General features: G+C 46.2%; 1 protein-coding gene across 5 annotated transcripts in view; it reads right to left on the minus strand.

The window, feature by feature from the left end:
• Positions 1-14,287, minus strand: part of Adarb1 (adenosine deaminase RNA specific B1) — a 125,592-nt gene that overhangs the window by 33,716 nt on the left and 77,589 nt on the right. For all 5 annotated transcript variants that reach the window (XM_051153292.1, XM_051153291.1, XM_051153288.1 and 2 more), the window contains exon 2: positions 3,083-3,157. In XM_051153292.1, the coding sequence (XP_051009249.1) occupies positions 3,083-3,110 (28 nt within the window). In that variant the 5' untranslated portion in view covers positions 3,111-3,157. The remainder of the gene's footprint in view (positions 1-3,082; positions 3,158-14,287) is intronic.

Below are 14,287 nucleotides of genomic sequence, written 5' to 3' on the forward strand. Positions count from 1 at the left end.
GCTCACTCGACTCTTTGAAGTTCCAAACATCTAATCAACATGTGATTACTAGCTTTAGCTTACAAATTGAGCATAGAAACTGCTTATGTACTAAGGTAAAGTCTTATGATGTTATAGAATTTATTTTTGAAGAATGATGTATCCAGTGAAGATTTTTCATTACATTTAAGCCTATTTGCTTCAGAATCTTTATCTTATGCTAGAAAAAAAATATAAGAACAAGACACAGAAGTGGAGCAGCGGAAAGCTTTGCTCCCTAACTTCTTCGTAGCGTGCCGGCAAACCTGCCTTTCTAAAAACAGCTGGGAAGTTTCCAGAATAACGTGTTGACCAAATCTTTTAAATGTACTGTGCACGGCAAAATAAAAGATAATTTTGACCTTTCAATGGGAAATAAATGTCAGGCCTAGTGTGTGTATCTGTTGTTCTACCACTCAGAGGGGGGTTGAGAGTTAGAGGACAAACCAGGCTACACACAGCCATGACCATGTTTCAACCTCCCACCAAGCAAAAAGACTATTCTTTCAAAGTGGAGCATGTTCGATCCTCCCTAGTTTACTAAGCTTTCTTTAAAAAAAAAAAAATCTTCTTTATCATTCAGTTTTGCAGCCTTGTGCACTGGGCCTGTGCACTGTTTACTTAGATCTCCAACCACTAGCTCCTAAAATCCATATTAAATTTTAATTGATGTAAGTATTCCTAAACATGGTGGCTCTGGGGGACTATTTCTACTATGCAACACACCAACAGATTTTCTTTATGTCTAAGAAACTGAAAATGTTCCTCAGTGAGCCCGTGGGCAGGGTTAGTGTGCTGGACATCTTGGTCTTTGCTGCCAGTCTCTGGAGTTAAGGATCACTGATGCCAGGGCCATCATTACTCAGCTGAGACAGCAAAGACTACCAAGATAAACTCAGTCCACAGAAAATCTCATGTGTGAGGTGGGGGAGGGGGTCTCTCAACAGACACGCCTCTTCCCAGAACTCTCCTGACACACACACCACTTCTCCCAGCTGACAAAGCTAACGGAATGGGCACTAAATTTTCATTTATAACATCCTCCAGCAAAAGACCGGTAGGTTACTCCTTTCGGTACTCAGGGAACAAAGGATGAAAAGGCAGAGCAGAGACGGGTAGAGAGGTTAATAAAGGGGAGAACATCGCAGACTACATTCTGCTCACAGTTCAAGTTCTCAGTAAACAGACTCGTCAGCATAGAAATGCACATCGCCAACAAGGCACTCCGACACACATTTAGCCAAACATTAGTGATGCCCAACAGCAAGGTTATGAGAGAAATATACCTTCTGTGAAAGCTGAAGTCGTTCTCAACTCTTACTTCAGAAGCAGAGGCACCAATCACATATTATAAAAAGAAAATGCTTTTGAGCAAACAAAAACAAAATATTCCAATTAGAGACAGAGTCCACTCTCTGCTGCAGCAGACAGTCTCTCTGTATACCACACTGCTGCATTTAGAATGTGAAGTGAAGCCAGGCATGGTGGCGCACACCTTTAATCCCAACACCCGGGAGGCAGAGCCAGGTAGATTGTTGTGAGCTTGAGGCCAGCCTGGTCTACAAAGCAGGGGGCGGGGGGAGAGTCCCAGGACAGCCAAGGCTAACACAGAGAGACCCTGTCTCAAACAAAACAAAACAAAATAAAACAAATCAAAAAAAGAATGTGAAGTGAATCACGGTAGAATGTTAACTGCTTTCAAAACAAGAGAGACATGCCTGACATTTCAAAATGCACTGGACCCAAAAGTTTGTTTTTACAGGAATATTATTTGGGAGGACCTTTCCTTAGTTAAATTACCCAAGGTTCAATGGTTATGGCTACAGCTGGAGACACAACCCACTGTCCCCAGCCAACATGTAGTTCTGGGGACACTGTCACACATTCCCCAGGGGTGTTACCGGGATGGCATAGCCCTGGCAATACTGTCTGAAATGCAGAGTTTAAAACTTGGCAAAGCTGAGAGTGGTCCTGCCAGCAAAACTCAACAGCTTAAAACATCTCAAGAGCAGAACTGAGGAGATGCAACCAGCGAGCTGTCAGCAGTGCCCACATCAGCAGAGGCAAAAGCGTGCCAGCTACTTACTCAAAATGGCACTGGGCAGCTGCCTCGTGCCAGCCAGTGGTCATTCTTAGGGTAGAGGATGTCTGCTGCATAGCCCACCCCGGAACCAGTACAGTGGCAGGGTAGGCACAGACTCACCCCACACAGTGCTGTTAGGCTCTGGGTGTCCAAGTATTGCAGAGGGACAGGCTCTGCCACTGGGCTGAGTCCCAGAGAGCGTGCTGAGCCTGGTTCCCACCGCCATACCACCCCCGGGAAAATGCCGTTCTGCTGTGCAGCTGCACGTGCTTCCTTCAGACAGGCAGAGCACCTTAGCTGGGAAAGCAGTGCCTGCCTTCTTCCAGGCACCTTCCCACTTAGACCTGCTCCTCTCTGGGACTGAGGGTGGGCAGAAGTGAACGGTGACTCACAGAGAACAACGCCAAGGGGGGAAACGTCACTGTGCCCGAGGCCCCACACCTGCAGCCCCGTGGAAGACAGTGTGGCGAGCAAAAAGAGCCCCAGTGAGGATTTGGTTCACACTAGCACCAGTCGAGTTCCAGTCTTCAGGGACTACGATCATGCGGATTCCCTTCCCTCCCGTGCAGGAGCAGCGACTCTGTCTGAAGGGAGCTTTATGAACTGCTATCCCAGAGACCAGGTATCCGAGTCAATCAAAAAGGTTTTCTTGAGTTTATACTGGTGAAAGTTCAGAGCTTTATTATAAGAACCACAGCTTCACAGGAAGCCGCACAGCATTATGAGACAGGCACCTACAGGCATATTTCTGGAATAAATAGGATGGTCCCAAGAGGATAATGAGGAATGAAAAGCCTAGGTAGCTGGCTGTAAGGAAAATGCCCACAGTAAATATTGATGCCCATTATTTAAGACTCACCACTGCCAGCAGCTCACATCTTAGAGAACATCAAACAGCTCTTATTAATCAAATTTACAAAAACATTAAAATTTTAATTGGACATGAAGTAGTTGGCACTATGTGATAGGCCTAGATCTTACTCATATTCTCTTCATCTTCTATATCCATGGTAAAATGCTTTTGAGGGCTTCTTGACTGGCGGAGACCACTTTTGTCTGAAAGACAGCAAGAAACAGTATTTAGTGTGTGATCCTAGCAAAACGAGGCGTGGCGCTTTGTGTGCGGCCACCACATCACTGCAATTAAAAAAACAAACAAGAACCGTAAGAAGTCTGTTATTTGCGAAGGGATATCCTCAGTCTCTTTCATCTCCTCCCAGCATGCTCTGGGACTTCTGGGACCCCAAAGGACCCCTGATGTAGCTGGCTTATGTGGAGGGGCACTGGAAGTAAGAAAGGGGTCACCACAAAGCAGGCCTACAGCAGGGTCTGGGAACCTCGTGCTCATCTACACCAGGAAGTAAAGGACCACTAAGGGCTCTGGACCAGGGACAAGGTGGTAATTCTACCCCATAAGGGCCTGTTGTCAACAGCCATGTCACAGCCGATCAGAGAACCCAGCAGGGGTTCTCTCACAGACCTATGAACATGACAAAGTGACATCTCATAACGAGACCCCCAAGCATTTCACCCACACGTCTATGCATCCCACAGCATGTCACAGGAGAGCAAAACATGGGTAGTGTGTTACGTGTAACACGATTCAATCTGACATAATTCCTTCGGCACACACAGCTACCATTTCGTTGGTCAGAGAAACTAAGAAAATGCCTAAAGACAATTTTCAGCTGCCCAATTACTCACTAATAAACTTGAAGTTTTCATCTTCCCAAATATTTCTGATAAACTGCAATTAGGAGAAGAATATTTGCAAATTTTGAAACCAATATTGCATCATAGACAAAACTGGTTTCATCAATATGAATAAAGCAAATTCCTTGTTTTTAGGAAAATGGTGATTGAATATGCTAGGAAGTGCTTACATCTCATGAAGCACTTGCATAAAATAAACACAGACTTCATGACAATCACTTGCTAGAAATCTCGCTCTTGCTTTCCCTGGTAAATGCAGTGTTAAACATGGATAGAGTTTCTGCACAGAATCCTTTACTCTAGGGGCTGGAGAGATGGCTCTGTGCTTACAAGCACTAGCTGATCCTCAGAGGACCCAGGTTTGATTGCTGTCACCCACATGGAGGCTCAAACCTGTCTGTACCTTGTAGGCTTTGAACTCTTTCAAACCTACTTTATTTGGAGTTCTTTAATGCTTATTGCTCTCTTTCAACCCACCTACCCCAGATAGGGGAGTAAAGAGGTTAATGGGAACAGGAGATCAAAACAAAAACATGTTCACATCCACCACAGTAACTCCCGGCCCAGGGGATATGATGCTGTCTGTGGCCTCCATGGGCACTACATGTACATGGTAAACACATACATACATACATACTGGAAAAACACCCTCACGTATAAAATTAAAAAGTAAATCTTAAAAAAGAAAGCTTTCCAGGGAGCTATAAAGGCACTATCACTTTTTATTAGGACATACTTTCAGAGTATCTATGACGTTGAAAGCAGAGCTGGGCACCATAAGAACCTACAATGAACCAGACAGATTTTGCAGCTGAGCAGTCCAAACGCCAGTACTATCCAGACATCTGGCTATAGTAAGGAACATTTGCTAACAGTTATGGGTGTAGAAACAGGAGCTAACTGTTAGAGGTACATACTGAATGAAGTATGTATAGATGACATCATGATATCTGGGGCTTATGTCAAAACAGTTCTGTGTGGGTTGGAAAGAAGCAGAGAGACTGCAGTCCTGGGCTGATGACTTTTGCAGGGACAGAGCACGAGGGTCTACTGCAATGGTGCATATTTTACATGACTCTACATTGTATGACTTGGTATTCTCACTATAGTAAGGGGTGTGTGTGTGTGTGTGTGTGTGTGTGTGTGTGTGTGTGTGTGTGTGTGTATGTGTGTGTGTGTGTGTGTGTGTGTGTGTGTAGGTCAAAGGGTAACTTTACAGAGATGGTTCTCTCCTTCCATCTTTATGTGGATTCCAGAAATGCACCGAGGTCATCGGGCTTGTGTGGCAAGCACCTTTACCTACTGAGCCATCTCCGCAGCCCAAGACACCATGGAAAGTTTTAGGAGAAAGTGGGGATTTGGTGACATATCAAGTGTGAGAGGACTGTAGGGGGCAAGCACACTTAGAAAGCTCAGGAAACAGGGATACAGCTGTTCATTCAGACAAGTTTGGCCGGAAGTTGGACCATTAATACTGCAAAGACAGAAAATAAGTGGACGTAGTGGAACAGGACAGGGAACAGACTCCTCTGAGAAACCCAGACTGCATGGTAAAAGAGAAACATCACAGGAAGCTCTTGTTTGCTCAAAGGACGTTTATAGCAGGCAGAGGGCACAGAGGCTTCTTTCTGCAATGATTGGTGGTTACAGCAGAGATCTGTGACTGCTGCAAGTAGCAAGAGTAAATAACTGCTGACTGCTTAGTCATGGATGGAACATCTACACCACCCCAACACACACACACACACACACACACACACACACACACACACACACACGCTCACACACACACACACAAGCTCACACACACACGCTCACACACACACACACGCTCACACACACACACACACAAGGCTCAGGGAAGAAGAGCTGGAGTCAGGCAGGGAATTGAGCCAGGAAGCCAGGAAAGCTGGCTTCCAGGCACTCTTCAACTCACAGCAGCTGTGATTATATGCACAAACAGGACCTATGAACGACCTGTCACAACATGAGGAGGGAATCACGGGGGTCTCCCCCTTCACTAAGGATTTATAGGCAATTAGCAGAGGTGGCGGAGGGAAGTGTTTTCTTCAGTGGTATAGCCACTGGTAAGGAATTCGTGTTCCTGTGAACAATCCTAACAGAACTCTTTGGGTTACTTATAACCAGAAGAGTAGTAGAGGCAGGGCTAGTTGGGAAGAGAATGGACATCGGTGGGAATGGGTAGGGACAGAAAGGATAATACGACTAGAATATGACCAAAATGCAGTGTGTAAAAGATGGAGAAAATATATACTTTACCTTTCCTTCCTGTTTGGTGATGTACAGCTGAGGGCCCAGATTTCAGAATAAAAGAAGTAAGACAACCAGATTAGGAGGACATGCTGTGCCCTAGAAACCAAGGTGGTACCCAGAAACCCATTAACCTAAGAGGAAAAACTTGGAAACTGACAGAACTGAAGGACACAGATCAAAACAAAACAAACAAAACCAATCAACCAACCAAGAAAACAAATCCGGACAAAGGCATCTCTGGTGAGAGGGAAAACTCTCAAACAGCACTGTCTACTCCAGCAAAGCCCACAAAAGAGCCCAGCCTGACCTCATCTACAATGGGCTCTTAAGAGGATCCTAGAGTCCCAGGCAGGGGTGGAATGAGACAAGCCCAAGAGGGGAGTCACAGGGCTCCCTCCTGCCAGGCTAAGACAACTCTGTTACCCACCTGGAAGCAATAAATACCCTTAGAAAGGGCAGCAAGAGGCCTTCTGGGCTGGCTAGTTTTGTGGCACCTTGATACAGGCCAGAGGCATCACAGAGAATGAGCCCTTAATTGAGAGAATGCCTCCATCCTATAAGAAAGCAGGCTGAATATAACAATAGGCCACAGGGAACAAGTGAGTAAGCAGCATGCCTCCTCGGCCTCCAGGTCGCTGCCCTGTTTGAGCTCCTGCCCTCGTTGCTTTTGATGATGAACTGTTATATGGAACTGTGAGTGAACTAAATCTTTTCCTCCCTAAGTTGCTTTTGGTCATGGTGTTTTATCACAGCAATAGTAAGCCTAACTAAGATACCTTCTTAGGTGGGAAACAGCAGTGAGGCCCAGAGGGGTCCTGGCTTTGTCCCCCACTTGTAATAAGGCACTGTTCCCCTTTTCTTATATCGTGCGTAAGAGCCAGCTCAGGCACAACTGGGCAAGACCTTGAGTCTCATGACACCACACAAGCAGGTTCCAATAAAAAAAACAAAACAAAACATCTACCACCCAGAGAATCAGGAGAATTCCAACAGTGAGGACAAGACAGTCCACAGGGATGACAGGCATTAGAGGGGCCAGGAAATGAAATTAACACAGACTTCACCCCTCGGGAAAGGGGAGAAGAGGACAGCAATCTCAGCCCCCTGGGGAGAGGCACGGCCAGACAGCTAGGGAAGAGTCAGCAAGGGACAGACAGCAGAGCACAGGACAGAGCGCAGCTAGAACAGACCCTCACAGGCTAGCTAGCCTTAAGTATGGGCGACAGTACCAGAGTGGACAGTGAAAGGAAGACAGCCTTCCACGCAAAGGGGAGGAGGAGAGGTGGAGGTGAAACACAGAACCTTGGGTACAGCCCCACACTGCACCCAAAGCACAGAACCGTGAAACCTGTGGGAAAACTTTGAGAGAAATTGCTTGGGATCCAGGGCCAGGCAGAATTGTCAGAGCCAACAGTGCACGTGCAAGTCAGGAAAGGGGAAGTTGATAAACTGGACTTTTAGAAATAACCCTGCTCTTACAGGCCCTGCTTAGAAAGCACACATTAGGAGAAACCAACTGAAAACCACATAGCCTGTAAGGAGGGCAGATGCAGGTGAATGGTAAAACAGACATCCATAAGAGAATGAGCATAAGTAAAAACAGAAACCATTTGTCACAAAAGATACGTAGGTGGGAATCAAGCACACACTTTACACCATGCCTGCCCATGAGGAAAACACAGCTTAAGAGAACAAGGCTCTGCTGAGCAATGAAGAGAACAAGTCAAGCAAACACCTCAACCCAGGTGCTGAGGGGGCTAGACAAACTACACGTGTGCTGCCGGCGGCTTGTAAAAGGCATGAGATGGGAAGGACTATAAAGGAAGCAGGAGCACACTGACTAAACACGAAGCTGCCACACGACTCAGCAATTGTACCTGAGAGAAACAAAAGCCTTCAACCTCATAAGCACCGGCCGATTCTCATGCTGCATGGGCATCTACGTCATCCCAGAGAGAGGTTTGGTTCGGAGATGGCAGAAGGCACTCACTGGTCTAACTACACTCTTTATGTAACCAGGCAACAGTTGGTGTGGGTGGGAGCTGGCTTGACTCAGGTGTCTTCTGCAGTGATGAACCCTGAGGCACAGGATCACCTGGCTTGCAGTCAGCCTTATGTCCCACTCTCTCTGAAATTCTGTAAAGGACATGGAAAATGTCTCACAGTTGAAAATAACTGTGCTATGCCTGGTGGTGGTTGGGGGAACAAGAGCTAGAAATCCCTGCAGAGCAGAAGCCAGCACCTACAAATGCCAACCCTTGCACCAAAGGTTATAAAACAAAGCAGAGTGAGGCACCAAGTGCTTTACGGCAGTTCACGTGGCTGTTTCTTACGGCCTGAAAAAAGGTCTTATGGCTTGAACTATGAACAAGAATGAAAGCCCCATCAAAAAATCCCAAAGGGAGAAAATTCCAGGAATGGGCTTTATTGGATAGCAACATTCAAAATAATTGCCTCATTTTTCAAGATGCCTCCAAGGGCAGGAGGAGGTAAGCCAACGCTGGGGCCAGCAAGTGCCAAGACCTTTTGACTCAGCTTCAGAAGAGCAGAGCCCTGTGTTTAACTCACTAATGGGGCCCCAGCTACTATTCTGACAGCTTCTTTAGCAGCACTAGTCAAGGTGATTCTAATGGTGGGGGGGGGGGGGGGGGGAGGCTTAGAATAACCCGCAGCTCTGAACGGCCACAGTAACCTATGGGGACCATTCCTGGCTGGACTCAAGGGCCCCTACACCTGAAGGGCCTTGGCTCACAGGAATCAATGCCCAGGAAGCAAAGAACAGCCCAGCATTAAATCAGAACACATTCAGAGACCATGTTTGGCAAGGACGGTGCTTTACCCAGAGATACCTAAATGAGCTTTCCCATGACTCATGGGCCACCATCTGCACTTACCACTTACCAAACAAAACTGTAACTAAATTGGCAATATTTTATTTTTAAACTAGATGGAGGTCAATAAGTTTTGTTATGTATATATATATAGTTTTTATATATACACACTTATAGATCCTTATGTTGCAAAACAAAAGCACAAAAACCTATATTAACATCCCTTCTAACTTCTGAGCAGGCCTCACACCCCTCCCCCCATCCCCCACCCCCCAGCCCCCCAGCCCCCAGCCCCCATGGTGGTGAGGCTGCAGGCCGTCCTGCTCCTCTCCCTTTAACAAATGAGAGATATTCTGGGATAGAAGAGGGGGAAAAGACTACATGACTTGCTTATATCAAAGATGCACCAGAACCAGAATCTTTTTCCTGAGCTAGTGAAAATGTTACCTCTAAGTATATGAAAGCAATTACAGGTAAAGATAACTGACAAACATGAGGGCTAGGGAACACTTCTCTTGGTAAAGAACACACTTTGCTATGCAAGCACAAGGCTACAAGTTTGGATCCCTAGCACTCACATAAAAAGCTGAGCATAGCAGACAGTGTCCTAACTCCAGTGCTGGCAAGATCCTGGAGCTCACTGGCCAGGTAGCCTAGGCAAACTGATGAGTTCCAAGTTCAGTGAGTGAGACCATGGACACAAACACAGTAAGTGGCAAACATAAAGAAACTCACTAATAATTATGGATTTAATCAATTTCCATTTTTCTTCAAGAAAATTCATGTGTGTGTGTGTGTGTGTGTGTGTGTGTGTGTTTTGAGAGTGTTTCTTGGTGTAACAGGTCTGTCTGTCCTGGAACTCACTCTTTAGACCAGGCTGGCCTCAAACTCACAAAGATCCACCTGGCTCTGCTTCCCAAAAGCTAGAATTAAAGGCATGTGCCACCACTGCCCAGCCAAAAATATAGATTCCCCCCTATCTCTGAGTGTCTGTCCTGGACTCACTTTGTAGACCAGGCTGGCCTCCAACTCTCAGCAATCACCTGCCTCTGCCTTCCGAGTGTTGGGATTAAAGGTATATACTACTACACCTGGCCCTTTACATACTCTTTATGACTATTGTTGGTTTTATTTTAAATGGTTATGAACCAAAAATTTTAAACCAGAGTTTTGAAATATTATTTGTGTTGGGTCTTTACATAGGTGAGCTCAACTCTAAGATAATTTTATAGCCACTTCAACAAAACAAAATGTGAATTGATTATTTAAAATGGTTCCCAAAAATCAGGGCATGGTGGTGCATGCCTTTAATCCCAGCTCCTGGAAGGCACAGGCAGGCAGATTTATGTGAAATTGAGGCCAGCCTGGTCTATGAAGCGAATCTAGGACAGCCAAGGCTAAACAAACAGACAAAACCTGTCTTGGGGGGTAGGCGGGGGGGGGGGAAGGTGAACATTCCTAAAATAAAAATGTCTCACACCACCTAAAGGAAACAAACTGAAATTCAACAAGTTAACCAAGTGTCAGAAAAAGCAAAGCACTTCATGACAGGTCTTTTGCTTTTTACATCACCTAGCAAAATAACACCACTAAGGTTTCCAAAAATATTCAACTGATAATATTTTCAAGTACTTTTCTTTCTAGAAAACCACCCACGTATCCTGATTTTCGTTTAACTCCTGCAGAGTCTGTATTACTGAGGAGGAGGCAGTAGGTTATGTCAGCAAATAAGAATTGGACATAGCATTTAAACTAATAGTTTTAACAGCACAATGCAAATGGGGAAATTACAGTTAGGACAGCCAGGCACAGCATTCATCATGCCAAGTGGAATGTCAACAGGGTAATTGTCAGAGCAGGAAACAAAGAGCCAAGGGCAGCAGCAGAGAGCACCACCAGAGGCATCCGCTAAGGAAGACCTGTGCTGGTTACTGACACCCGCTAGGTATAGAGACACACAATAAAAGTGGTGGAAACACAGGGAGGGGATGGGGTCTAGTTCCCTCCACGTCATTAAAAACGAAGTATCATGCAAAACTCACACACAGGCAGCAGGTGAGTCATTGGTGGGTCAGTCACATACCAATTACATTTACAGTGCTCAGCGACTAGTGGGCAAAGCCTGCAGGGGAGGGCGCTGAGAAAGGAGGGACCCTGTCAAGGGCTGAGTGCTCCAAGGGACCTTGAGTAAAGTGCTCTGTTAGGTAGAAATTGTACCAACACAAATGTATATGCACTGGTGTCATCTTGAGGTCCCTCCTCTTACATGTAGCAAATGCTTAAGGCAGAAGAACATCTACAGCTCACCCAGGTTTTTCCCTTCTTACGCCACATCTCACACAGCCAGTTCTCTCAAAGTTGAGCTCAGAGGTGTAAGCCATCAGCCTCTGCCCTCACAGTAACCAGGGCGGTCTCTCTGTAAACCAGAAATACCCTGAGGCACAAGCCCCCAGGCTCACACACATCCCTTCGTACCCTACCACACCTCTCCTCATGGGCTTGTTAGCTGTGTTCTTGTCCCAGGCTGGAGGCACTCAGCCTGACTTAATGCATTCATCTTGAGTCACAATGGCCATGAAGCCTCCAAACAACCCTGACCTATTTTCCTGTATCACTTCTTACAGTCAGTTATCAGGAATGTGCTGGCACCTTTTAATTCAGCTGGATACAAACCAGGTTCATTCCAGCAAGGACAAAAGCCATTTTTGATGAGTATTCAATAAGCACCCTCCTTCTGTCCCAAGAAGTGGGAACACGCCATTCTTCTAGCTGCCCTGACCATGCTTGCATCTGCCAGTCAGTCTCTGATAAACTCTACCACCTGACATCCTGGAGCTACCTTCCTTGGCCTCTGAGTACCTCCCACCAATGGCTTCTGGTTCTTTTACACTGTTCCCCCTGTCTCTGAAATATCAGGTATCCTTAGGAGCCTAGATGTGACTTCTCCAAGTCAGAGATCTGCAGTGCTCTCCCCCCAGATTACTGCAGGGCTCTGCCTCCTCTCAGAACAAGCCCAGGTCAGAGACTTCCATTAGCATCCCATCGAGGTGCTGCTCCCATCCCAGGCACAGTGGGTCTACAGCTGCAGACTGTCTGTAGCCCTCTTTCCATGGTTGAAGCCCACATGAGTGAAGCAGGCTTAGTCTCCTTAACTCTCTTCCAGCACCCACCCATGCCTGTCAAGCCCTAAGTCGGACAGCCTGATGAAGATGGGCTGAGTGAGGGCTGAGCTCTACGCTTCACAGCTCTGTCCACCTCCTTGCAATGTGTGTGCCAGATACAGAGGTGCATTTCTAACCTGCATGGCCACAGTCATGGTCCCCAACTCTTCCATTGTCGTGTGACTGCTATAGTTGTTTCCTCAAAGTAACCTACTGAGTGCCAGAAGGGCCAAGGAACTCCTGGGATGCTTAGCTGCATTTTGGGTGGTGCTTGCTATTTCTACATTGGCTAGCCATTAAAACAGCCACACACCATTCTTTACCAAAAGAGAAAACATGGCTTTTGTCAATTATTTCTATTTTCATATTTTTACTGAAACATGCCAACATGGACTAGCCACAGTGATTAAGTGAACACACTTTGGTGCCTGGACGCACACAGCCTGGGCTGTGTGGCTGAGCATCACCTGAATTTACCAAGAATGTAACCACGGTGAGGACGAGAGTGTCCCACCAGCTCTTCTTTATTCAGCACGCCATCTATACACATGACTTCCCTCCCCAGGAAGTGCCACACAGGCTTATCGTCACGGTGGAACTGTAGATACTGATGGCCTCAAAAGCCCAGAGCCAGCATCTCCTCTGGGTGTCCCAGATCCACACACAGCTGCCCTCTCATCCGAAGCACCTGCTTTGCCAGCAGACGATAAAGCCCATGAAGAGCTCATTGGTCTTTGTGTCTGTGGCACACCGCAGGGTACTTCCCAGGGTGCAGAAAGGTGGCATCTAATCAGGGTGCCCCTGTTCCTGATCACATTTGTGCTCACTGGACCGAGGTACCTTGGGGGACCACACCAGCTACGTCTGCTTCCTTTACACTGAGTCTATAATTGACAGTGTATGGCTGCAAACTGAGGCCCTTGATCTGGAATGGGAAAGGCAGTTGCTTAACACAATCAAGATTAAGCATGTTCCAGTTCTTTTACTCTCCTTTGCTGCTCAGGTCCCCATCTACCAGATACCAAGGACAGCCTGAGGCACAGAGGGTAGTAGTTGGTGGCGGTGCTGGGGAACAGTTGGACTGAGTCTTGCTGAGGCCTGCAGGCCCTCTGACCTGGCTTGAGCAGTGTCATACCTTACTCATGGGGGAGGGAGTCGCAGGCCACATTGAGTGGGCCCTTGTGATTTAGAGTCCGAACGGCCTGCGTACAGTGAGTGTTCCTGTCAACGTAAACATATTCCAGCAAGAAGCCAGGCCAACACAGAGCCTTCGGCCATGCTTCCTCTTCATGTCCTTGTACTGTGACTATTCTTGGTGAGTCAGGAAATTGATGATGACAGAATCCTGGGCAGAGCTGACCATAGTCAGCAGACACAGGCTGGCTATGCCTGTCACATGACCTGAAGATCCCTAGAGTCTGATCGTCTATCTCAGGAAAATTGAAATAATCCCTAAACAAATATATTCAAGTAACAGCTCAACTTGTAGCTTCTATTTAAGAAAATAATGGCCCCAAATGGGATAATAAACCAAAGTCCCACCTATAAATTAAATGGAAAAACCAAATACATACCATTCTCTCTAGAAAGAACATTTACCATAACAAAGTGATAAACAGAATATAAAATACTTAGTATGTAGTTAAAAACCTCACAATAAGTTAAAGCTATACCCATATTCAGCTTTTAGCAAGTATGAATATTGGATCTATAAAATCTAGGATATTCTGCTTATATTTAATTAGCTCTCCTCCCTATTGGGACAACTAAACAGAACAAAGCCACCGGAAATGTTTCTAAAACTGCATTTCCAATATTAGCACTGGGAATTGGCATTACTGAGATTTACTCTGGTTCCCATTTCTATAACATTGCAAGTGTGGCTTCACATATATGATTCAGTATTTCAGCTGCTAGGCTGCAATGTGTTGCTGCCATAAAGTACACCCTTTCTGAAAGGAGCCATTGCCCTGTCATCAAGGTCTGCATTGGTGCCATGAAGCCATCAGCACAAATGCAATGAGACATATGCCATATCCAGCACAGCTCACTATAGAGAATCTGAGCTGCTGCTGTTCAGTGGGGTGGGGTGCTGGGGGAGTCGGTGGCAACTTTCTATACTTGCGCCCCTCTCATAGCTGACATTGCAGATTATCTTCCACTCTCCCAGAACCTAGGGAATGTCCTACCTGCACAAATAGCAGAGC

Source organism: Acomys russatus, chromosome 11 (genome assembly GCF_903995435.1).
Source record: "Acomys russatus chromosome 11, mAcoRus1.1, whole genome shotgun sequence".
Taxonomy (NCBI): Eukaryota; Metazoa; Chordata; class Mammalia; order Rodentia; family Muridae; genus Acomys; species Acomys russatus.